The sequence below is a fragment of the Macaca fascicularis genome, chromosome 9 (assembly GCF_037993035.2).
Source record: "Macaca fascicularis isolate 582-1 chromosome 9, T2T-MFA8v1.1".
NCBI lineage: Eukaryota > Metazoa > Chordata > Mammalia > Primates > Cercopithecidae > Macaca > Macaca fascicularis.
In genome coordinates this window covers 135,461,971-135,487,378 of record NC_088383.1, presented here as the reverse complement: position 1 = coordinate 135,487,378, position 25,408 = coordinate 135,461,971, and the positions used below count along the sequence as shown (strand labels likewise).

The window sequence follows — 25,408 nt, the reverse complement described above, 5'->3', positions numbered from 1 at the left end:
ATTCCTGTGTTCTCTGCATCGTTGCTATCTCAGCACCCAACTCAGGCCCTCAAACATGCTATTTTGTCCGTAAATGTTTGCGGCTCTGAGATACTGGCTTGATCACATCGATGTGGTACCCATGAGCGGGGTGCTTTCACGTGCATTATTGTATTTGGTTGTCATCATCATCCTTGAGGCTGGTGCTCCTGCTCTGTCACTAGGAGATACCCACACTCCAGCCACAGGGAAAACGAAGCTGGAACATCCCACCCTGGCTGCCACGGGCCGGAGGACCATGCTTCACACTCCACGGGTCTCAGATTCAGCTAAAGCCCAAGTGACTACAAAATTCAGCAGAATAGGATTTTACAACGTCTTCATTATAACCCATAATTTTCTGAGAGAGATGAAAATTATGTGTAAAACTGTGGCTAATAACACATTGTTTTTTGAGGGCCCGTTCTGTGACAGCACTGTGCTGAGCCCATGAAAACCTTTATTTGCCTCATTTAATGATTCCCAGCCCAACAAAGCCTATGCCAGCCTCTCTCTTACAGAGGAACAAACAGAGGCAAGGAGGTTACGTGGCTCATCCAAGGTTAGACAGCGTTAAAATGTGGTGGCACCAAGCGTCAACCTGGACCAGGCGTCAAAACTCAAGCAGCTCTACTTTTGCCTTCTCCTAATCATGTACAGTGATTATTCATATTGCAAACTCACAGCTTTAGTCTTACGGGAGGGGTGACACCTAGTAAGAGACATAAATGGAGCTCAACTTCCTCATCTGTAAAATGAGTAGTCATAGTGCCCTCCCCACAAGGTCATTTCTTCCATTAAAGGAGATAACACCTGACCAGTGTTTAGCAGGTGTGTGGCTCACGATTAATGTGCAATGCGTTTTAGCCATTATGATGTGACGGAGACCCTGACCAGACGCAAGGGGCTTGGGATTATCCAGTGAAATTTCCATTTGTCTTGTGTTTGTGAAACGGCTTACAAAGCCACTGTGCATTTATATAATGACCCAGGCTTTATCCCAGAAAATAAAAACTGCTCGCCTTATAAAATGGTGTATTTCATTGGAAAGGCAATAAGTTATGCAATTTCTCACATTTCCCCTTTACTTCGGCAGTGGGGAACTCACCCTGTCGTTGTGATTCGTCTGTGCCAGTGCTGTCTCTCTTTTTCTTTTTGTTTGTTTTTGAAATGGAGTTTTGTTCTTGTTGCCCAGGCCGGAGTGCAATGGCACGATCTTGGCTCACCGCAACCTCCGCCTCCCGGGTTCAAGCAATTCTCCTGTCTCAGCCTCCCAAGTAGCTGGGATTACAGGCATGCATCACCATGACTGACTAATTTTGTACTTTTAGTAGAAATGGGGTTTCTCCATGTTGGTCAGGCTGGTCTCGAACTTCTGGCCTTAGGTGATCTGCCCACCTCGGCCTCCACAAAGTGCTGGGATTACAGGCGTGAGCCACCACACCCAGCTGCCAGTGCCATCTTTAGCCCAGGTTTTTGAGTTTGATTCAGTGACTTCTCCAGCTCATTATGTGCTTTTTTTTTTTTTTTTTTTTTTTTTAAAATCAGTTTGTTTTACTGTTTTTAAACTGCATTATTAACTATAAGCTACCTCAAATTTGGTTGGGTATAAATTATAAAACAATGCTCATTATAATTTAGTGTCAGATATTTCATTAGATTGAAAACCAATCATTCTTATAAGAGCTTGCATGGTAAATTTTTATATTGCTCAATTTTCTATATAAACCGTTTGTAAAAAAAATTGGTAACAAGTAGACTAATCACCAGTGTGATGTTATCTGGATATATTTTAATACTAAGAAAACTTTTAAATAACTCTCATGCAAACTTGTTTTACTCGTCAAAGAAGCCTCAGATGTAAACATCAAAGAGATGATTGCTGCTAACAAGAAATGTCACAAGGTGGGCTTGTATGCCCCCTCCCATGGTTGCCCTGTAAACATTCCGGTGACTTCATCACACATAGAGCTTTGAGGTTCTTTGGCCGAGGCCGGAAGGTGGAAGCCTGACTCATTCGGAGCCTAGTTACAGAGGTAAACTGTGGCCATTTTTTTCTTTCATTTAGCCAAATGCGTCCTTGTCATTAAAAGACCTTTGAAACTGAGTAAAATGGCTTTGAAACCTCAGTAGAATATGCTCAAACTGTCTGGAGAAGGTACGTTCTAATTCTTTCCCACAGATATAACCGTTATTAAAATATAAAGTAATCTGTTCATTCTGTCCACACTGAGTGTCTTCTGGGCCCAGTACTGTGTGAGGCCCCAGGGGAAAGGAGATGAACCAGGTATCTCTAAAGACCTGGGCTAACTTGGGGAGATACTCAGGAACAGATCATTACACAACAGCATGAAAAGGATGCACGGTAGCGCCTGTCGGGGGTGCTGGTGTGGGCTGGCTGAATAGTGTTCTGAAAAGGATATGTTCCAGGTCTAACCCCTGATACCTGTGAATGTGACCTTATTGGGATAAGGGCCATTTGGATAAGGACCTTGGCAGACGTCATGGAGTTAAGATGAGGTCACGCTGGAGTAGGGTGGGCCTTACATCCAATGACTGGTGTCTTTATAAAGGAGAGAGTTTTGGACGCACATCCAGGGAAGATGGCCATGTACAGGTGGAGGCAGAGATTAGAGAGGGGCTGTCCCAACCCAAGGGACACAGAGGATGCCAGCGACCATGGGACACTGGGAAGGGCAAGGAAGGGTCCTCCCCTAGGGCCTTCAGAGGGAACACGGTCCTGACACCTGGATTTCTGGCCTCCAGAACTGGGAGGCAGTAAATCCCTGTTGTATCCAGCTGTTCCCTTTGTGGTCACTTTTCACGGAAGTCCTGGGGATGAATGCAGGCTCCAGTCCATCTTGGGGGCCATGTGGGGTAGCGGTGGATCGGGACGTCCTTCTAAGAGAAGCGATCTTGAGCCATGTCACCAGTGAGGAGTTAGGAGTTAGCCCAGTGGGGGAAAAGGGGAAGGCAGCACTCACAGTCATCAAGCCAGCCACCTGTGGGAAGCAGACTGGGTTTAAGGATTTCTAACCTGAGCTCCTTTAACTCCCAGGGTCCCTCTACATGTGTGCTTCGATTTTGTACCTTTTCTTGGGGAGAAACACGTCCCTTGCATTTGAGTTTTCGAAGGACCATGTGGCCTTCACAGTCACACACTGGCAATGTCAAGAAGGTTTGGCAGGACCGGCTGGGAGATAAGGCTGGTGGGGTCACCAGCTTGATTGTGACCTTGCTGACACCAGCAGGGCAGGGAGGTGAACTGATGCAATGGAGCAGAGCCTTTCTTTCAGGAGCAAACGGCCTTGGCCTTGGCTTTCAGTTGGATGTTGGAGGTGAGGAGGAGGGTGCGGAGTGGGCGCCTCTGTTTCCAGTGAGGGCAGTGGGAGGGTGAGGAGGATGTTGCCTCAGATGAAGTCAGGCCTTTGGTTTTTGCTCGGCCACTGGCCAAGGCGATGACATAGGAGGAAGAAGGGACGGAGAACCATGAAGGGGTCTGGTTGGTTTCCTTTTGCAAAAGCTGTTTGAGGCGACTTGGAGGCAGCTGGCTCTGAGGCGGTGCTCACGGAGGGGATCTGGCCTCTCCTTGGCTGGATTGGTCCCTCAGGTTTGCAAAGAGGGCACAAAGGCAGGACAGAGGAATGTCAAGGAGAGAACCCCCAAAAGAAAGTAAGATACAGTAGCCAAGAGGAAAAAGACGAGACGAGAAGTCGAAGACAGGAAGACTTCCCGGAGAAACTGGGTAGTCAATAGCATCGAATCACACCGAGATGATTAGCTGAATTTAAAGCTGAAAAGTGGTTCTCTCAGAGAAACATCTGTTTTAAAATATTAACAAGGAGTATTGTTAAAAGGATGGTGAAAATTCAGAATAAACCTTGACTTCCATAAGACTAGAAATAAGAGAAGGCATGTAAAAATCCAAGAAGTAAGATTTGAGTGTCCCTTCCCTGCCTCTGACGCTAATGATGTAGGTAGGAGAGTAAGTGTAATTATTAAACAAACTGAAGGCCTCTGGGCATTTGCCATTTGCACATTTCTTGGGTGGATCAGTTCACGAGGCAATATGTGATGGTGCTTGTCTGCTACTTTTGTAGAGACAAGCCAAGCAGTATTGGGCAACAGATTGGAATTGGACATAATTTTTAACCATATTCTATGATTCAACCAATATTCTACTTGCTATTCTCCAAATAAGCTAGATTTTTCTGCTTTTATACTTTATCTTAAGCCATTCCTGCCTTTCTGTTTGACTGTGGCTTGGGCTGTGCCACGATCCCTCTCCACTCCGTTCACCTGTGTCTAAACCCAACCCTATCTGACAAGGCCATGTCAAGTGTCTCCTCCCTCCCACCAACTTTTCCTGGTTCCCTCTGCTGGAAGGGCTCTGTCTGTGGCTTATTAAGGCCAGGGATAGCAAAGCCGTGACTTTCTCTTACAGTTGCTGGAAAAAGAGAGCATGCCTTTATCTCTCAGCTCAGGGCCCCACACGCCCTGAGCACTGCCTAAATTCCTGCTCAGTGGAATTCCGTTGCTGAAACACACACCACCCTCCAGGCAGGAAACCAGGATTCTCAAAGTGCTTGACTCAGGACCTCGTGGTATGTTCATTCATGGTGGTTGTAGCCTCTGGGAAGGTGCTCAAAGTGAGGAATGGTTTGGGATGTGTGGTTCAGGCTGATGGAGATAGCAGCAGATGCAATCCTTCCAATCATCTTAGGAGAGAAGAGCTCTTGGCACCTACTAGTGAACACACACATTCCCTGGGTACAGAGGGTCCGCGTCCTGGGTAGCAAACACAAGTGAGTCATAAACCAGCAATAACTTTGGGGGGCTAATTGGGCTGGTTTTTAATTACTTTCAAAATAAAAGCATGCTGGCTCTCATGACTTTTTTTTTTTTTTTTTCTATGACAGTTTTGTTTGAAGTGAAACCATTGATGAAAAGCCTCATTGAGATTCCCATGCCCACAGACTAGGTGTGATTTTTCTAAAAGTCATGCAGTGGTTTTCGAATCAAGGCATTATGATTCTCTTCTGGGGCTTCAGACTCACCATCTGTAAAAGATGTCTTAAGTTGTCTTAGATCAACAAGCACTCCTGGATGTGGGCTGTGCCAAATGTCCGGGAATGCTTGCTAAAGCATAGGGCTGAACCTCCTCAAAGCTCCTCATTTGCTAGGTCTGCAGGTCAGTAGGTGAGACACAAGAATGTGAGTTTCTAACAAGTGCCCCCATCGTATGGATGCTGCTGGTCTGGGGACCACATTTTGGGAGCCCTCGCTGTTGAGCAGCAATACAGGGAGGACCCTGTCTCGGGTAAGGTTTCTGAGGGGCAGAGCCTGAGGGCAGTGGGGTTGGGCTGTTCTTCAGGATAAGAACCACAGAAGAGTGAGGGAAACCTGATAAGGAAGGGGGAAGAGCCAAACAAGGATGTCAGGTGAAGTCAGGCCTTTGGTTTTTGCTCTGGAGCATAAAAGGCAGAGCTGTCCTGACCTTTGTACTCCTTTTTTTTTTTTTTTTTTTTTTTTTTGAGAGGGAGTGTCACTCTGTTGCCAGGCTGGAGTGCAATGACATGATCTCAGCTCACTGCAACCTCCACCTCGTGGGTTCAAGCAATTCTCCTGCTTCAGCCTCCCGAGTTGCTGGGACTACTGGTGTGCACCATCACGCCCAGCTAATTTTTGTGGTAGAGATGGGATTTCACCATGTTGGCCAGGAGGGTCTCCATCTCTTGACCTTATGATCCACCTGCCTCAGCCTCCCAAAGTGCTGGGATTACAGGAGTGAGCCATCTGCGCCTGGCCCCAACCTTTGTATTCCTAAGAGTCATCCTGGGCTGTGCTTCAACGTGGAGGGTCATTCTCAGAGCGAAGCTATGAGCCATTGTCAGTCACTCTCCCAACAGCTGAGGTATGTGGCAGTTCCCCAGCAAAGGGCAGGACTCAGACAGTCTCCACCACATATTCTAATTTCACAAATGGGGCATGGGAATCAATGAAGTTTAGTTAGAGACAAAGCCCTGTTTGGAGTGTATGCTGCTGTGTTCAGGGCCTGTACACCCTCTGCCCGTTTCTTTAACCAGGGCACTTTCTTGATGCGGTTACAACTTTACTATTTTTTCAGATGTCTACACACACTTTTTAAATGTTGCAGTCATGTGGTTCATAGGCTTTTTCCTTCTTTTGATAAACATAGCATTGTAAGCACTTTCTCATGTTGCTATATAGACTTTATATTCATTATTTTAAAGGCCCTACATTACATCCAATACATGTGCCTCCATCTCCTCAACTAGTCTGTAGTGGGCAGAATAATGTCCCCCCTCCCACAAAGATGTTCATGTCTTAATCCCTGAAACTTATAAATATGTTACCTTGGCCAAAGGGACTTGGCAAATGAGATTTAGTTAATAACCTGGAGACGGGGAGGGTAGCCTGGAATTTCCAGGTGGGCTCAATCTAATCCAAGGGTCCTTACAAGAGGGAGGAAGAAGGGTCAGAGTCAGATAAGGAGATGTGATATTGGAGGCAGAAGTTTGAGCGATGCAGGGCTGTGAGCCAAGGAATGCAGGTAGCCTCTACAAGCTGAAAAAGGCAAGGAAAAGAATCCTGCCCCAGAGCTTTCAGAAAGGAACCTAGCCCTGCCACCACCTTGATTTTAGCCCAGTGAGGCCAGGTTGGACTTCTGACCTCTAGAACTGGAGAATACCACATTGGTGTTGTGTAGGCCCTGAATTTGTGGTCAATTGTCATAGCAACCGCAGGCAGCTCGTGCCCAGCCTTTGTGTATCTGATCATGGCAGTTCCTCCGCCTCCCTGCTGGAGACAAGGCATCTCCCCAAAGCTAGTGTTTGCTGCATGTTGTTATGTGCTGAACGTTGCACTAAGGGTAGTTATGTCATTTAATTGCTTATAGTAACCCTCTGAAGCAGATACCCTTATTGTCTTCATCTCATGGTGAGGAACCAAAGGATGCTGAGTAACTTGCTCAAAGCCACACTAGTAACCAGATCTGGGATTCAGGTGCTGGGACTCTGTGCTGTGATTCCAGCGACTTCCTGACCACTGATGCCACAGTGATAGCGACCAGTTGGGTCTTGGGGAGGGCTGCCTTGATCCTGCTCATTGCCAATCATAACTGGTGTCATTTATAAAACATTAACTCCACACTCCACCCTGCCCAAATGCTTTCCATTCAGTATCCTCAGTGCACTGATGGCAAGGCAGCATTTTTGCAGGAGGTGTTATTGCATGCATTTTATGAAAGAAGAAATTCAGAGAGGGTATACAGCCCATCCACTGTAGGTCGGCCTGGGGCCAAACCTGCAGGCCCAGACCTGTCTAGCCTCAGCCTGTGCTGACTCCAAAGTTCTTAACCACATGCGATGCCACATGACCAGAGTAGGATTTCTGTCTTCATCAGCTTTATTGTCAGTTCATCATGATGCATCAGCTCTGCACAGGAATCCAAAAGACCTTTCAGCTCTTATATTTGTGCTTCACAAAAAGTAATCTGTGCACATCATCTTGGATAACTGTCTCTGTCACTCAATAGCAGTCATAGATGGAGGCACAGCCCCACATCTGAATTAGAGCTGATGGCGCTCACTGTTACCCAAGGACAAGGTGAGACACAGCCAGGCTCTGGACAGGTCAATGGTGGCCCTTGAAATTCCCTCGAGCCATGTCCTGACCCTTCTGCAAATCTGCCAAACTTGAAAATATTAGAGCACATTATTTTCCTCATAAAACTCTTTAAGTTACAGCCATGCAGTGCTTCAGGATGGGGATATGTTCTGAGAAATGTGGTTGGGGGATTTTGTTGGTGTGCGAACCTTGTAGAATGTACAAACCTAGATGGTATAGCCTCCTACACACTTAGACCGTATGGTATGGCCTATTGTTCCCAGGCTAGAAACGTGTATAGTGTCCGACTGTGCTAAATACTGTAGGCAATTGTAACACAGTGGTAAGCGTTTGTATATCCAAACATATCTGAACATAAACAGGATACAGTAAAAATACAGGCTAAAAGGTAGAAAATGGGCTACCTGTATAGGACAACTCCCGTGAATGGAGCTTGCAGGACTGGAAGTTGGTCTGGATGAGTGAGTGAGTGCGTGAGTGCGTGAGTGGTGAGTGAATGGGGAGGCCTAGGACAGTATTGTCTACTACTGTAGACTACGAGCATTGCACACTTAGGCTACACTACTTTTATTTAAACAAACAATTATACTACAACGTTCTGATGGCTACAGTGTCAGTAGGTGATAAGAATTTTTCAGCTCCATTATAATCTTATTGGACCACTGTCATATATGCAGTCCTTCACTGACTGAAAGGTTGTTGTGCAGTGCGTGACTGTATATCTAAAATGTTCATAAACCTTTTTGATGAGTTGATAAAGGCAGGACTCTAGTTTAGGGAGCTGCTTTCATAAATCTCTTCTTTCTCATCACCTGCACTAGCAGCTGGGGAGCCATTTATTACAGCCCCGTAGTGTAAGGCCGTGTAAGCCCTGGGTAGACTTTGTAGTACTGCTGGCTTGCATCTGAGGGAAAGCTTCTGCCCAGGACTCCGTGAGGCACTCAGGGCAGGTTTGGTGGATGAGGAATTCAGGCAGAGTAGATCCACAGATATGTCCACTGTTATTAAGCTAGTGCTTGGGGGATCCAGGACTAGAATCCCGCTCCTCCAGTTCTCGGTCTGCTGCTCCGTCCAGCTGGACCTGACAATATTCTTAGCTATCTTTGTGGCAGACACTCACAGAGAGGCACAGGTGGGGGATTTTACGTAGAGTGTCTCATGATATGATCACTAAATTATCCTCAGAGGGTCTAAAACAGTGTTCATATCAGTTTCTGAGTCATCCATGACCCCTCCAATAATGGTTGCATGAAGAGGCTGAATGAAGGTCAGTTTTGTATTTCACTCATTCTTAGCTCTAGTGATGTTGGGAAATCTATAGATGTGAATCTCTCTTCTGCTGAGTATAAACTTGGAACGCTGGTGAATATGATAGGCCTAAAATTGTATAATTGTGACTGAGTCTAAAGAACACAAACGATCGTATGGAAGAAATCTCGCAGCTGAATAAACTAATAATGAACCCAGAGAGGTTAAATGGATGGGATGGAATACGAGAAATGTACAAGGTTTTGTCATGGTTAGACTATCCTGGATTTACTATTGGCTGATAGAATATGTGAGTAGGTGACATTAAATTTTACAGTAGAGTTATATATTCCATTTTATCCTTTTATCTACTAAAAAGTAGCAATATTATCTCCTTTTGCCTAGGATTACGGGACAACTACCACAGTACAAGCGATCAAATTGCCCTTAAAAATCTCCAGTCTGATGTCACAGAGGCGAAATCTGACTTCACCAAGGTAACATACATTTCTAACTTCTAGAATAGTCAGCAAAATGCACCCATCTATAAAACATAATCACTGGCCTACTTGTGATGTGATTGCGTTTTATTTTATTTAGTCAAAAATTGAATTAATGCGGCAAACAATCTAACCACGCTATAGATGTAATTATTCTTTTATCATCTTCAGCAACAATTTGTAAGCTTGCAACATCTTAGAATACGGCAATTGCTCTCAATTTTAAACTAAAATTTATCTGCTGGAGAGAGAGATAGAAAGAGAGGGAAAATGATGCCATACAGCATTTTGAAGATGCGAAAGAGATACTCTGAAATCTAACAAGCTGGTATAGGTTGTTAGAACTGCAAAAAGTGTCAGTGGTCTGAACAGGGAAGAAAATCAGAGGTCATATTTATGAAATGAAATATTTCAGATTGTAGGGAACAAAAGAGCTTGGTGCACAGTGGTTAATATTGTCAATGTATCATATACCAGGCTCTGACTAATCGACTGATTCAGTTAATCCTTCCCATAGCCCCATGAGACAGGTACTGCTCTTATATTAATACCTAAAAATGAGAAAACTACAGCTTCAGTAGGTGACTTGCCCCAAATCTCACAGCTCGTATAATCTGCCTGGCTCTGGAGCTTTTGTTCTGAGCTTGGTCTAAAGGACTGTCATGGTGGAAGTCTCTTTTGAGTTAACAAGATTTACAGTATGGACTTTCTCACCTTAAAAAACTGTCCAAGATGTTACAGTTTACAAGGCTTCTGCTATCTGTCACAAATGGAGATTCTGCTACCAATTTTTGTAGTTCTAAGAGAGAGTGAAATTATAAGAATCACTCTCTCATAACAGATTAAAGTAACAAAGATGCCTGTTAAATTTTTTTTTACCCAAAATGCTTGTGTTAGGTGTTACTTTGATTTAGCTCTGTATTTAATAAAGCTCAATATTTCCTTCAGAGACTCGGGACTTGAAATCCCACAAGATGGAGAAAGGAAGTTATTTGGGGTCCTGAGATTTACTCATCAATATTTAAAGCCCTTTCTATGTGAAAGCACCAAGCTCACTGTCTCCAGATGTAAAGATGCATGGCTGTAATTAATTTGCTCCCTCAGAGCAGGAGTCAGAGCCCTGGGTTTGGGGAGGAAAATGGGTGGAAAGAGCAGTGGATCACTGAGAGCCGTCCTTAGGTGGAGATGCCAGTTAGGAGGAGAGAGATCGAGTCAGGGAAGGGCGTGGGGGCAATCCCGCTGAGCTCCACCGCTACTCTTTTTTAAGACAGATATCAACTGAGGATCTGTTTTTTGTCACCTGTTTTTCACATTGAGCTGGCAAATTTCAGCATTTTCCTATTGATGTCATAAATTAATCAGAGTTTAGACACTAATGTTGATGTCCATGTTTGTGGCTATGTGGCTGCATCCCTGTAACACACACACACACACACACACACACACACACACACAGACAGACTTCTCTCTCTCTCTTTCTCTCTCTCTCTCCCCTTTCGCTCTCATGCTTGGTCATTATCTATGACTGAGTTCAATAACTCTGGAAATTATACCTTCTGACCACCTGCTCTGGCATCATCTGGATCATCTAATTTGGTCAGTAGGTGACTCAAATTTTCTTCCTAACTTGGAATGTTTAGAGCTCGTCCCTGGGCGTGCACTAGAAGGCTGCCATAAGATGATGAAACATGCCAGGGACTGCCCTGCTGCCCTGCGACTGTGGCTGCCGTAAGTCTCCGCCTCTCCTCCAGGGCCCCCACAAGATTGATCATTTTTCCTTCCAAAACGCTTTCAAGCTGTAGCAATGATAGGAAGTCACCTTTTCTGCCAAATGATTATTTAAAAGGAGTAAATATAGAACAGAGTTCTCTTCTTTAAAAAAATTTTTTTAAATTTTCCTCTTAATAAAAGTAAAAGCAACCCCATGCAGAAATAGGAAAATACGGAAACAAATAAGAAAATATTTATCTGTACATTTTCCTCTATTTTCCCCATGCACTTTAACATAAGACTGTGATGTAATTTAACTTTTGTAGCTCTCTTGTATTATTCTCTTGTAATATCCCATCATAAGCAATTCCTCATGTCATTTAAATTATTTGTAATTTGTATTTTTAATTTCTGCAGAATATAAGATGCAGTTGTGCAGTCAGGATTTACTTACCCACTCCCCTTTAAAAAAAAAAAAGCAGTGATTCTTGGTGGTTGTGAGGGAATGGAGAAAAGGGACTGGGAAGTGAGTGTTTACTGGGTATAGAGTTTCAGTTTTACAAGACGAAAAGAGCTCTTGAAATGGATAGTGGTGATGGTTGTACAACATTATGAATGCATTTTAATACCACTAAGTTGTACACTTAAAAATGGCTGAGATAGTAAATGTTATGTGTGTCTCACCACAATTTAAAAATTGGGGAAGAAATAGATTTTTTCTGGCTTTTCAATGCTCTATGTCACACTGCATTGAGTTCTTTGTTTTTAGTAACTGCCTGGAAAGGCAAAAGTTTCACGATGCAGAATGAGAAAAGATCAGATTTTTCCATTTGTTTTTAAACTGTCTTCCCCTGTTGCTACATAATTGAGCAAGCTCATACATTGGAAAATGCGCTTCCATTCAGGATGAAATGCCCGTAGGCTGACAGTGACCGTGGCTCCAGATCAACTCAAAGGAGGAAGGCAGGTTTGCAGCAAATGCGGAGAGGACTGCAGAGTCTTCTGTGGGAAGCTGCAGCCAAAGAATCTTCGGGCAAGTCCAGCACAGGTTGCAGAGCAGCAATGGGGAAAAATTCAGGTTTCAAGGTAGAGATGGGAGGAGAGGCTTACTCTTTGGAGAAATAAATTGCTACAGGAATGGAGGTATCGTCACTCCAGTGGCTTAAGAGCCGATTCCTCTGATCATCTGCTACTTGACTCTTTCTGGCTTCAATTTATGAAATTACGCCCTTCTTAGAAATACCTCAAGGCATAAATATAAAGTTAAAAACAGTCAGTAAAAGCATGAAACTGTGAAAACAGTTACCAGCACTACAAAATCATCTTTGAAACATTTAAGAGAAATCAATATCTTAAAGCAGCATCTCTGGGAAAGAAAATGTGAAAAATGCGTTGTGTGGTGCTGGTCAGGAAATGGATGGTTCACCAAACCGAGACAAAACCCAGCCACGCATCTGACCTCTCTCCAACACGAACGTTCTACCGTAAATATGAGATGATTTTCATCCTCCTTTTAAACCAAATCTGATGTCAGTGAATTTTATTTTAGATGAAAGGAATCTCTTTGTAAAGACATGTTTAGTTAACCCAGTAGAAAGGAGGATGGAATGTCACCCTGAAATAGCTTAATTTGAGAAGATATTTGGCATAAAGGAGGTAATTACTCTCTAGAGAAAATTTGCCCAGTTTTAAAAGTAGTTGGCTGATTTAGGAACATTAAATAACCCCCCATCTCATCCCCTTCTTGGTTTCCGAGACCCAGAAGAGGAATGCAACACAAAATGATGTGTTAGGGGCTGAATCGTGTCCCCCCAACCCCCACTAAATTTATATGTTGAAGTCCTATCCTCTGCTTTCTCAGAATGTGACTGCGTTGGGAGGTAGCATCTTTCAAAGAAGTGATTAAGATTAAGTGAGGTCATTAGAGTGGGTCCTAATCCAATCTGACTGGTGTCCTTATAAGAAGAAAAGATTAGGACCCACACATGGGGGCAGAGGACAGAGGGAGGACCATGTGAAGATGCCGGAAGAAGATGGCCGTCTACAAGCCAAGGAGCGGCCTCAGAAGAAACCAGCCCTGTGACACCTTGATCTCAGACTCCCAGCTCCTAGAACTGAGAAAAGCAGTTCAGTTGTTTAAGTCACGCAGTGTGTGGTACTTTGGTGCTATGGTAGCCCTGGCAAACTCACATAGATTTTTAAGAGGTTGGACCTTATCTTCAATCATTTAATGGGTCTCACTGAGAGCAGGGTTTAATACACAGAACTTCCCAAACAAGAGTGTCCTGTGTATTAAAGAGCAAAGAGTCATCCAGTGTTTCCTTTTCAATATCTCCCAGTTTGTTGTTTGGGGACTTTTGTCAAAGCTGAGACTACACACTGGGAAAATGCAGCACTTGGCACATAGTAGGTGCACAAATAAATACATGGAATACACAGTTAAAGAGTTTGACCATGACTGTATGTTATGAATAATAGAATTGCACCTAAAAAATTACATGACTTCTACATGTCTATCAGCAAAATTTCAATGTATTGGATATACAATGAGTCATTTCTGTTTATGTAATTCAGGTAAACTCAAATGCATTCCATTGTAAAGTCCACTGAAATATGGTATCGCTTTGATGTGAACACCCCTCACTCCACTGTAGGTTGGATTATGTCGGATATCCACTCGTTTCTGCTGGGTCATGGGAAGAGTACCGGAGAATTACATCACACATTGGTATCTTGAGAGGGCAAATCGATTTTTCTTTGGAACTGGGCATTCATCAGTATTTGTCCCTCAGGAGCAGTGTCACCTTGACATCCTGAGTGACTCCAGAGCTTCAGAAATAAGTTCAAGTTCATGCCGTTCATGATTGCTCTTCCCGCATCCATTCACATCTCATAGAGTCAAAACATCACGGTCACACTTGCCAGGCCCCACTTAATGAAACGGTGGCTAATTCCTTATCCTGTCCTCTGGGCTGCTAGGATCTTCTGGAGGGACGTACAGGCCTGCAGCCCCTCAGCACAGCCTGGGGGCATCCCTCAGTATGCACGGCCCTGGGCTCTGACTGTGGCTTCAGGGCTCAGTCCAGACATGTAGCCAGCGTCAGGTATTTCCCATTCCTGTCGTTCCAGGGTGAGATGACATTCACTCATTCCCAGCAACACACCCCTTGTTGACGCCAAGCTCACGGGTGTCATGGTGTCCTGAGCCTGAAGAATAGGTACTCTCTTGATAGTGGAGACCACAGTACGGGGAAGCCTGGAGGACTCCCCCCAAGAATCACCCCTGTTTTCTCCTTGCTTAGCAGCTGTGACAGCCAAAGGCCCTGTCCAAGGTCCTGTAGCCAGTATGGGAGTCCCGGCTCACGCTAGACCCCAGCTGGCCTGAGTCCTAGGCTGGCATCCTTCCCACCATATCCATGCAGAAGAATCACCTGGGAGCTGGTGAAAGGCACAAATTCTAGGCTTTATCCCATAGATCCTGAGCAACCTAGGTCCAAGGAGGGAGAGGTCTAGAAATCTACATTTTTAACATGTCCCCATCAGCACACACACACACACATACACACACACACACACACACACCATCTCTCTCTCTCTCTCTCTGTCTCTCACTCACTCACTCACTCTAGGTGGTTTCTATGCAGGCAGTCCCTGGCACAAACTTTGGGAAACATTGCCCTATAAAATAAGACCTACACTGCAGTTTCCAAAGTGGGTCTTTTTTTTTTTTTTTCTTCAAAGAGCAGTGTCAAAGGAGTTCCTACTGGGTATGATTGCACTCCTCGTAGGGTACACAAGAACAATTATGATCAGAACTAAATTTAACTAAAATGGGAGGGACTGTGTACCAAGTGAAATAGGCACTAGGTGCATTTCAGTTTTCTTGTATGTAAACTACATCCATAAAAAGTGGTACAAGTGGAAAGGATTCAGGGTGCCACAGAAGTGTTGGGGCTGCAGGCTGGAATCTCACTGGAAGCTCTAAGAACACTGATGCCTGGGCCTGCCTGCCCAGGAATTCCAATGTAATTGTCTGGGAATGAGGCCTGGGCATTAGGGTTTGGACAAGTTCCCAGGTGACTGATGAACCCTGGGCTGACAACTACTAGAGAGGAAGCCCCACTTGACAGGAGTTCCAGCAGAGCTAGCCTCAGGGAAGCAACGCATGATATGATCTGGAAGTGTGAAGCAGCCGTTGGGCTAAAAGAGAGGGCTGAATGTCCCCTTTCATGACTCGGTGCTACTGCATTGACCGTTTTTTTTTTTGGAAAAAAAGTAGCCAGGGATATTTTGATTTATTTTTAAATGAAGTAAATTTTAAAATGACTCTCCTGCCTATTTCTTCCTTGTTGCTCATCTCTGGGTATCTTTTGAATGTACAACTTCCTATGTATCTTTTTTTTAAAAAAAAACCACATATAATGTGACGGAGATTGTCATGCAAAAGAAGCCAACCGTCTTCTCATGCCTGACTCTAAGGATACAGAGCCCCTCAGGCAGCTACGATCACACACTGGCCCTCCTGCAGCCATGTGGACTTGCCATGCCAAATGTCCAGCTAGTGGGAAACATGCAGTTATTTGAGTCAGCAAACATTAGTCCTGCCCTGAAGAAAATAAAAATGCTACTGTGCTTGCTGTCACCTCTTGGAATGAGCAAAGACCCTGCTTCCAACATACACAGGCCCTTCCTCTCCAAAATGTGTTGTCTTGAGAAGACCAGCAGCCTCACAACTTGTCTGTGTTTCTCAAAGTATGCGACCCAGATCACCTACATCAGAATCACTGGGATATCAGTTGAAATGCAAATGCCTGGGTGCCACCCACAACCTACAGAATCAGTCTCGGGGCCTGGGGAACCTGTACTTGTAACATCCCAGGCCATTCTCTGCATGTTGGGATTTAGGAGCTGCTGTGGCAATTGTTGGGCATCTAGTTATGTCCTCAGGCCCCCAAAGCAAAGATTATCTGCAAGCAGTGGGAGTTTAGTGGATACATACATCATTCCAGATCCTGTGCAGTTCTATGCAAGGATTCATTGTAAGCAAGTACCGTAATGAATGTCTAAACGGAGGCCAGGACCCTGTTAGCCTTCACTAAGTGCTGGGGTGTAGTCCATTTTCCATGTTGTATTTTGTAGTGCTTCATACATAACCATAATAGAAACAAATGAGTACAGACCTGGTTAGATGCTTTGTTAAAAATCATAGCACACTCTTTTGGAATTTACATGAGCAATTTACCATTAGGACAATCTGCTGATTAGGAAAAATGAAACACCTTGGTCATTTAAAAATATTGGACAAAAACTCATGCAACCGATCATTGAAATGCAGCAAAGCTACCTGTGCCTTGGTCCAGTGTCCCCATCCCCCAATTCTGATAGGTGAAATCAACTGATTGCCATAGTGTTGGTCTGGGCAAACGTGGGCATTTGATTTTTTTTTTTTTTTTTTTTTTTAATGTGTGTGTGTGTGTGAGACAGAGTTTCGCTCTTGTTGCCCAGGCTGGAGTGCAGTGACGCAATCTCAGCTCACCGCAACTTCCGCCTCCCGGGTTCAAGCGATTCTCCTGCCTCAGCCTCCTGAATAGCTGGGATTACAGGCATGTGCCACCACGCCCGGCTAAATTTGTATTTTAGTAGAGTTGGGGTTCTTCCATGTTGGTCAGGCTGGTCTCAAACTCCCAGCCTTAGGTGATCTGCCCGCCTCGGCCTCCCAAAGTGCTGGGATTACAGGCGTGAGCCACCATGCCTGTCTGGGCATTTGATTTCTATTGTTTTGCTCTCTGGACCTTGACTTCCATGATGCCAAGCAGCAGGGAGCAACTGAATTAGAGTCTAAACCGGCAAATGTGGAGGACTGCGGCAAATGTGGAGGACTGCGGCAAATGTGGAGGACTGCGAAGGGCCAAGGTAGGGAGAGGCCTCCTGGTAACCACCATTGCTGTTTCTTTTCAGGAGTGCTGACTTACCTCCCACATGAACCTGCGGCCCCAAATTCCAGCCCACCTCCAGAATTCTGTCTTTCCTCTCCATTGAGGATGCGAGCCTGTATTTGGGGGCTCCTGGGCTTGGTGGAGGTAGTTATCAGAATTAGATGATTCCCGTCGAGACATCATTAGATAAATTAAGAATAGATGCCCAGCAGAGAAAACCAATTCATGACTCAGGCCAATGTTTCCAGAACATGTAACTTGTCATAAACATCTAGTTTTCCTGCCTTTCCTGACATCTCTGAGCATCAGGTGTACAGTAAAAAGCCTTGGACAAGACATCTGAGTGTTATGAACCAAGTGCTCCAGCATCCTGGTGGCCCTTGAAAGAGAGTTTACTGTCTGTGTTTCAACAGACTGCTTGAATAATTGGAATCTTTTTCTACTTGCAGGAGACCCTGGCATCACAAAACACAAAAATGATTTCATCCTTAGTCATCTCCCAGATGATTGATGAGAATAAGCTGAGAGAAAACAGGGCCTCCTTGCCCCTGCCTTGTACGATTGGTCAGGCTCGTGCGCATCACACCAAGCAATCTCTGGCTAATCGCAGCGGAGTCAACATTCACAGGGCATTTGCGTTACTTCCGGGCAGATTAGGAATCCCAGCACCGTCAGATGAGCGAGGACCTGAGACAGAGCTGCCACCCAAAGAGGAGAGCCACTGTGGGGGTCCCCGCAGAGGGTTTGCATCCATCACCATCACGGCCAGACGCGTGGGCCCCCCAGCCAGCGCCCTGCTGTGGGGGACTGTTGGGGACTCTCTGTGCCCCAAGTGCAGGGCTGAGGACACACTGTTCCAGGCGCCCCCAGCTCTGGCCAATGGCGCCCATCCAGGTCGGCATCAGAGATCTTTTGCCTGCACAGAGTTCTCCGGAAACAGCTCCGTGGTGCGGCTGAAGGTTCCCGAGGCCCACACAGGGTTGTGTGAGAGACGCAAGTACTGGGTCACCCATGTGGATGACAAAGGGACCAGTTTTTCTCCAGACACCCCACTGTCAGGAAAGAGCCCGCTGGTGTTCAGTTCCTGTGTCCACCTCAGGGTGTCTCAGCAGTGTCCAAATTCAATCTATTATGTAGACAAGTCTCTCTCCGTCCCCATTGAGCCACCTCAAATTGCCGGCCCCAAAATGCACAGATCCGTCCTGTCGCTCAACCTCAGTTGTAGTTCCCACAGATTGACAGCAGATGGAGTAGATGGCCTAGTGAACAGGGAGCCAATAAGCGGAGCCCTGAAGCAGGAGCTCGTGGAGGGAGACCAGGACCTCGTAGGCCAGCGCTGGAACCCAGGTTTACAAGAAAGTCACTTGAAGGAAACCCCATCGTTGGGGCGGGTGCATTTGGGGACCGGCGCATGTCCTTGGAGTGGTTCTTTTCCATTGGAAAACACAGAATTGGCAAATGTGGGAGCTAACCAGGTCACCGTAAGAAAAGGGGAAAAGGATCATGCAACTCATTGTCATGCCAGCGGTCATGCCAACCAACTGTCCATTCACATTCCTGGCTGGAGTTACAGGGCAGGTGAGTGGTGCGTGCATCTGCAGGAGGGTGACCTGTGTAAATGTCCTAGCAAGGTGCTGTTGAGTGAGTTTCTTATACAAAACTTACTCTAAGAGCCACTTCTCAGTAGACTTGTAGTGATCTGCTCTGCACATAGTTGACAACTGATAGCTCAGCATCGATGTCTGATTGGATAGATTTTTTTAGTTGACACTTTTGTAGATTGTAAGAGGCCTTCTGTCTAATTCTTGTTCCCAATAGTTCCAGACCATATGTAATGAGAAGGAAATGATAGCCTCCAAAGGAAGTTAATTTACAACATGCCCAAACTGCTTTCCAAAAGAGGGTGAGAAGAATGAAATGCCATTCGCCCCCAGATGTTTCATCTCTCTCGCCAAACATCTGCGTATTTGGAAGTGTCCAGATTTCTGTACTTTTTGCTTTTCAAGTTAGCCTCATTGATATAAAAGCTAGACTGCAAAGCTTCATAATGGAGTGTGTATGTGTGAATGTGTGCATGTGAATGTGTATGTGTGTGCGTGTATAGTAATTATAGGACATTTTCTAAATTAGGCAAGTCAGGGATTCTCTGTGCCAAATAGTAGCAGCAGCAGCAATTTTCTGTCCCCCTGGTTGTGTCTTCTGGGGCATCTCGGCCAGGATTTGTTGCTGTTTCTGCCATTTCCAGGGTCGGGCAGAATTCCCAAGGTGGGCTGCCCTGAGGACTCTTTACCTTTCTTGGGAAATCAAAAGAGGAAAGCAGGCATTTTTTGGAGGAAAGAGGCCAGATTTCTTTCTTTCTGTGTGTAAACTACTGATTTTCAACTTTTTACTTTCTACAAGAGGCTCTGGTTTATGAATTACTGAATTTCTATTTGGAAAAAGGTATTTAAAGATATTAGTATACAATTGAAAATGCAGAATGTGCATAATAATTTTACAGTACAACTTTGGTTCATTAAAGCTTTGTTAATAAAAATGACTAAAACATTTAAAGTTATAATGTGTATAGAAATGTTAAATGATGTAATTAATGTTAACAAGTATATATATATTTAATGCACAGAGATTTTTAAGGCAATTTTGATATGGCTTTCAGATTGATTAAACCATTGAAACGCATGTCTTACAGACTTATTACAAGAAGGACAACATAAGCAGCTACCAGTGTTCCAAAGATAAATCCCACTTTAGTATTTAAAGAGATTGCTCAAGCTAAGCACTTCATCTTCCTTATTGATGATGATTCCAGAAATATACCACTGCATTGTTGTGTGTTACCCCAGTTAAAGCACATTCTCATTTTTTAAACCACGTTTCATGGTGTGAAATAATAATTTGGATTTATAGTACTTTTCACCAGAGGCTCTCCACAAATAATAAGAGCCAGATCTCAAACACGCATCTCAGAGGAGGGCAACAAGAGTGTGGAAACTTCCCCCAACTTACTTTTTGGCTTTGGTGGTGCAGAGAAGATTTTTTATTGTGATTTTGTGAAATGACTACTCCTGTAAGGGATTATCTTAGGCAAGTAGTGTAAATTCATTCTACATCCTATGGGCCAACATTCCCCAGAAAAAGCACATATCCCAGAGATTCGTGAGTGGCTTTAAGCCATGAGGCTTCATTCTACCATTTGAGGAAAGAGATAGTCACAGAGACTAGGGGAGACTTGAATACCTTTTTAATAATTTCAGTAGCTTTGGGGGTACAAGTGGTTTTTGGTTACATGGATGAATTATACAGTGGTGAATTCTGAGATTTTAGTGCACCCGTCACCCAAGTAGTGTATATTGCACCTGATGTGTTTTTTTTAAATCCCTAGGCCCACCTCTCGCCCTCTCTTTTCTGAGTTTCTAAACCCATCATATCACTCTGTATGCCTTTGCATACTCATAGCTTAGCTGCTGCTTATGAGAACATACAGTTTTTGGCTTTCCATTCCTATGTTACTTCACTGAGAATAATAGCCTCCAGCTTTAACCAAGTTGCTGCATAAGACATGATTTCATTCCTTCTAATGGCTGAGTAGTAGTCCGTGGTGTATATATACCACATTTGGAACACCTTTTTGTAGAGTTGCTGATCTGTTATTTCTAGTTCAGTGTATGTGGAGGAGTGACACTCTCTGAACTCCTCATCTGGGTAACTAGAGCAGCGGTTAGATTGGATGTTTTTCGAGATCCTATCAAGCTTCAAAAAATTTCAGCTCTATTTGCCTAAAGTGGACTCTGCAAAGAAAAGGGGCTCCATGTGATTCTGAGCCCTTCAGCCGCAAAGTCCAAAGCCACCGAGCCCTGGGGTGCACAGTGGGGCACTTGCCTCGGATGCCTACAAATGCACACCCTCACCTACACGTGTACCCCTGGCTGTGTGCTCCCTCACTCAGAAACTAATTTCCAGTGGACTCTATTTCTTCTCAGGTGACAAGAAAGCACATCTGTCCATGCTGTAGAATTCTGGCCTGAAATTTACCAGCACAGCTTATTGACTTTAATGACCACAGGCTGTCCTCACACAATGTGCACGATGTTTGGAGGGTGAGCTTGCTGATCTTCAGTTTCAACAATACCTTTTAGCCATAATGCAAGAGATTTCAGACTGCAGCAGTGCTCATTAAAACTCAGAGGAACTGTTTATATTTTCCTGTCTGGAACTGGAATCCTATCTGAGACATTCTTGACAGCCTCCTGTGGTTACACATGCTATTAGCAGTCTTCATACTTCATAGTTATTGAATCTGATTCTTTTTATCTGAAGGATTCCAAAATACCTCATGAGCAGGATCTTCTGTTGGCTGGCTTACTGACATTCAGCTGCTTGGTGGGTGCAGCCTGGGAGATTCTACAAACAGAGGCAAAGCAATTTTAGTTCTAGTCATTATGTCATTGGACAGAAAGTTCTACAAATTGTATTCATGATTGAGCCTCCAGGATATGCACCCAAAAGATAAGATTAGGAAAAATGAGACACAAGCACGTCATGCAATTCAAATAGCTGTGTCTACTGAGACATAGCATTCCAATAGACGTGTGGGCACCTGCTCTCGTCTCGGGCTGAAGGTTAAGGAATTGGTTCTCTCTTTGCTCATCTCCTCGGTCCCTGTATATTTTGTCTTTACATCTCTACTATTGGTAAGCATTCGGATAGCACCATGTAGGTGGGCATTGGACAAATCTTCGCATCTATCATAAAAAAATTTAATCCCCATTCTTGTCATCATCACCATCATCATCTTCATCATCATCATCTTATTCATAACCACAACATATGTTGTAGAAGTCCTAGGCGCCAGGCCCTGGGCTGCATCCATTATTTTGAGTCATTCAACCATCTGTAAAGAGTATCATTATCCTTATTTTTCAGACAACACAAATGAGGCTTGAAGAATAAATGATTTGCCCAAGTCCACGTGGCCAGTTGGTGCTAGAGCTGTGTACTAGTCTCCTGCTGTTCCCTTCTCAGTGACAGCCCCAGGCAGGGCAATTAAGACGGTGGTGACTCAGTGGCAGGCCCCACCTCCACTGCCACTATCAAAGGTGGTATCTGAAGGCTGCTGCTTGTGAATGTCTGGAGTAATACTAGTATTTGGTTGCCAGTTACCGTGGTAGACTATTAGGAGAGTGAACTGCAAGTTAATTTATGAAAAAATGTAATAAGCCATATTATTTGATACAGTTAAAATGTATTGGCTCAGAAATCCTCCTCAGCCTGAAATCCAGTTCTTTGTGGTGGTCTGTGAAATATACCATGTTAACCCAAATGGTTCCCAACTCACTGGATGTGCATGCCTGACTCACTATTGACTTAGACACATTTCTTCCTGCCAATTTTATTGTGCATCTGTGGCTTAAATCTGAAGCTTTTCTCCATTTCTGAGATATCCAAGTAGAGGGAGCAAAATCTTCCAATGATGGTAGATGCTACTGAAGAAAAGATTAGTGAATACACTGTCCACACCTCTTTGCGTTCACGTTCTATGGTGGACCCATGTTGCAACTCCTTCAGTCAGTGCACAGGCTTTGGTGGCATTGGTCTGAGATGTCCTCAGTGGAGTTTAGCATCACTAGTGAATAAAGATGTGGATGACTAGAAGGCGGAAATCCCTGCCAGGTCTCCAAATGAGCTCTGTGCCTACTCGCACTTAGATGGTACGGTACTGCCACATTGATAGCGGGAGAGGTTTATCTCACTTACACCACTCGAGGGAAGATAACAAACCATGCACACATAAACCAAGCCTACTTGGAGGAGAGACGCCTGCATTAGACTCCCACTCTCATCCCATGAAGACTTTTTACTAGAGGAACCAGAAGATATTTTACAAATGTGATTTTTTTTTTCTTTAATGATCTATAATTGGGATCAGCAACCTTTTCTTTTTCCCTTTTTTTGTGAAGGGCCAGATTGGGAGAATGTGTGTTTGGCTTCACGGGCCGTATGGTTTCTGTAGCAACTACTCAACTAACAACTCAGTCTTCAGATACCACCTTTGATAGTGGCAGTGGAGATGAGGCCTGCCATTGAGTCACCACCACCTTAACTGCTACTCTGCCTGGGGCTGTCACTGAGAAGGGCACAGCAGGAGACAACTTGCTGTTGTAGTGCAAAATCAGCCATCAACAATGCATAAATACATAAGTGTGGCTGTTGCCAATAAAACTTTATTTACACTAACAAGAAGTGGGCCAGATTTGACCTGCAGTCTATAATTTACTGACTTCTGGTCTAGTATTCAACTAAATCCATCCCCTAAGGTAAACTTTACTCTGTTTCCCAGTATTGCATATTAGATTCTCTAGAAATCAGACTCTGAGGTGGAGATGAATGGTCAGGGTATTTACTGGGGAGTGTTCTGGGATACAACATCCAGGAAGCGAAGCAGGACTGGGCAGAGGGAGAAGGTGTTCTGTGGTGCAGTCATAAGCAAGGCCTCTGCCAGCCACTTAGGGAACTCTGAATCTAGGATAGGCCTTCAAGGTTATTCTGAGTTTCTGTAAGGGGACTGGGCCCTTATATTTCCCAGGAAGGTATGTGACCTTGGGTGAGGGAGCTCTCTTCAGTCAGCCAATTCCTATAGGGTGGATCGCCGAGGGCACTCTTCCTATAGGACTTCCAGCAGCTGGGGGAAGAAGCTCTTCTTTCCTGAAGGGAGATCTGAGCAGTATAATGCAGTGTCCATCACAGCTGGCCATTCTGCCATTCAGTCTGTGTTTTCCACTCTGTCATTCCATAATGCTCTAAAATAAGTCAAGGATCTTGCTAGGCTAGACCCGGGGCAGGGGATTGGTGGTGAGCGCTATAGGCCTTAGCACCTGTATGAGGAGGCTAGTGCATAATTCTACTCTCTCGCTCTTGATGTTTGTTCATTCAGCAAATATATATTGGACAATTGTCCAGGAGTGGGAGCAGTGACTTGGACAGGGTAGCAGTAGTGAAGGTATTGAAAAGTGGTCAGATTCTGGGGCTATGTGTTCAAGGTAAATCAATAAGGTTTGCCAATGGATTAGATGATGTGGCAGTCCCACGCTGACTCCAAGTGACTGCAGGTGTGCCTAACGCCCTCCTGGTTTTCTGGGGCTGCCTCTACCCTGCAGAGCTTCCCCACTTTTCTGCTGCTGGCTGGCGGACATTCACATCACAACTACACAGTTCTTCCTAATGAAGTGGGTACAGGGTTGAGAAGCAGGTAAACAATCTTACAATAGTCTTTTCTTACCTTTAGGGAAACCAGAAGAATTGAGCAGAATGAGTTTTTGTGTTTTGTTTCATTGTTAACAGCAAGATAAGCCAGAGAGTCTTAGAATCAGCTGATGAATAGACAAGAACTCAGCCCCCGGTATTTAGCAGCAGCTCTACGGCAGGCATGAGCAAACCACCGGGACTCCAAGTTCAGCCTGGTGCCTGTTTTTGTAAATAGTTGTATTGAGACAGAGCCATGCCAATTTATTTATGCATTGTTCTGTGGCTGCTTTCACACTGCAACAACAAAGTTGAATAGTTGGGACAGAGACCTTATGGCCCACAAAGCCTAACATTTTTACTGTCTGGGCCTTTTCTGAAGAAGTGTGTGACCCCCCTGCTCCAGGGCAGGCCCTCTGGGTGACTTTGGGCAGGTCCCTTGCCTGCAAGGTCTCTGTTTTTTTCATCTGTGGAATAAGAGAGGTGGACAAGATCATCTTGTGTTTTCTTCTTTCCTTGTTTGTTAATTTATACATTTTTTGGGCCTGTGGTTTTCTGCCACAGGAGCTGTCAGACAAGCCTGCTTCTCAGGTCGATTCTTAGAACATGGTGAAGGAGCAACGCTCAGAGTCAAAGGGAAGAGTTGTCGGCCTCCTTGTACTGTTTACTCTTCACCTTTTCTAACCAATACCATCCCGTCTCACTCTGACTCTCTTCCTGTCCCGTAAGAGCAGGTGCCCACTGCAGTTCGACCTTGGCCTCCAGCTTGCCTGCCACCTTTCCCATCAGCAGCAAGAACAGGTGCTCCTGTGCCACTCATTGTGACTCAGTGGGCATGGCCCTGGCACCTCCTGCCAGCACCCAGACAACCTCCCCTTGCTCACCTGACATTGATCGTGTCCGCTGTGGTACCAGACGCTGGGCTCTTCTCTGGTTCTGCGATGCTGACACATAACTCAGACCTGGTCTCCTTGCTAGGCAGGTAGCGGTCTTTTAATGTGATGCATTTGCTGTTTCGTAGAGGTCGTTGTTATATTTGCACACTGCACAGTCCTGGAGGACAGGATTCAACTCTGAGTCTCTGGCATTGACCTCATCTTACCCAGT

General features: G+C 44.7%; 1 protein-coding gene across 8 annotated transcripts in view; it reads left to right on the top strand.

Moving 5' to 3' along the window:
* The window catches only part of C9H10orf90 (chromosome 9 C10orf90 homolog), a 239,936-nt gene that overhangs the window by 149,387 nt on the left and 65,141 nt on the right, over positions 1-25,408 (top strand). For 5 of the 8 annotated variants that reach the window (XM_074003071.1, XM_045361732.3, XM_045361731.3 and 2 more), the window contains 2 exons: positions 9,322-9,413; positions 17,512-18,640. In XM_074003071.1, coding sequence (XP_073859172.1) covers positions 17,539-18,640 — 1,102 coding nt within the window. In that variant the 5' untranslated portion in view covers positions 9,322-9,413; positions 17,512-17,538. Of the gene's footprint in view, positions 1-9,321; positions 9,414-17,511; positions 18,641-19,307; positions 19,549-25,408 lie in introns of those variants that run through there. The other 3 variants (XM_065521607.2, XM_074003070.1, XM_045361733.3) reach the window with 2 other exon arrangements.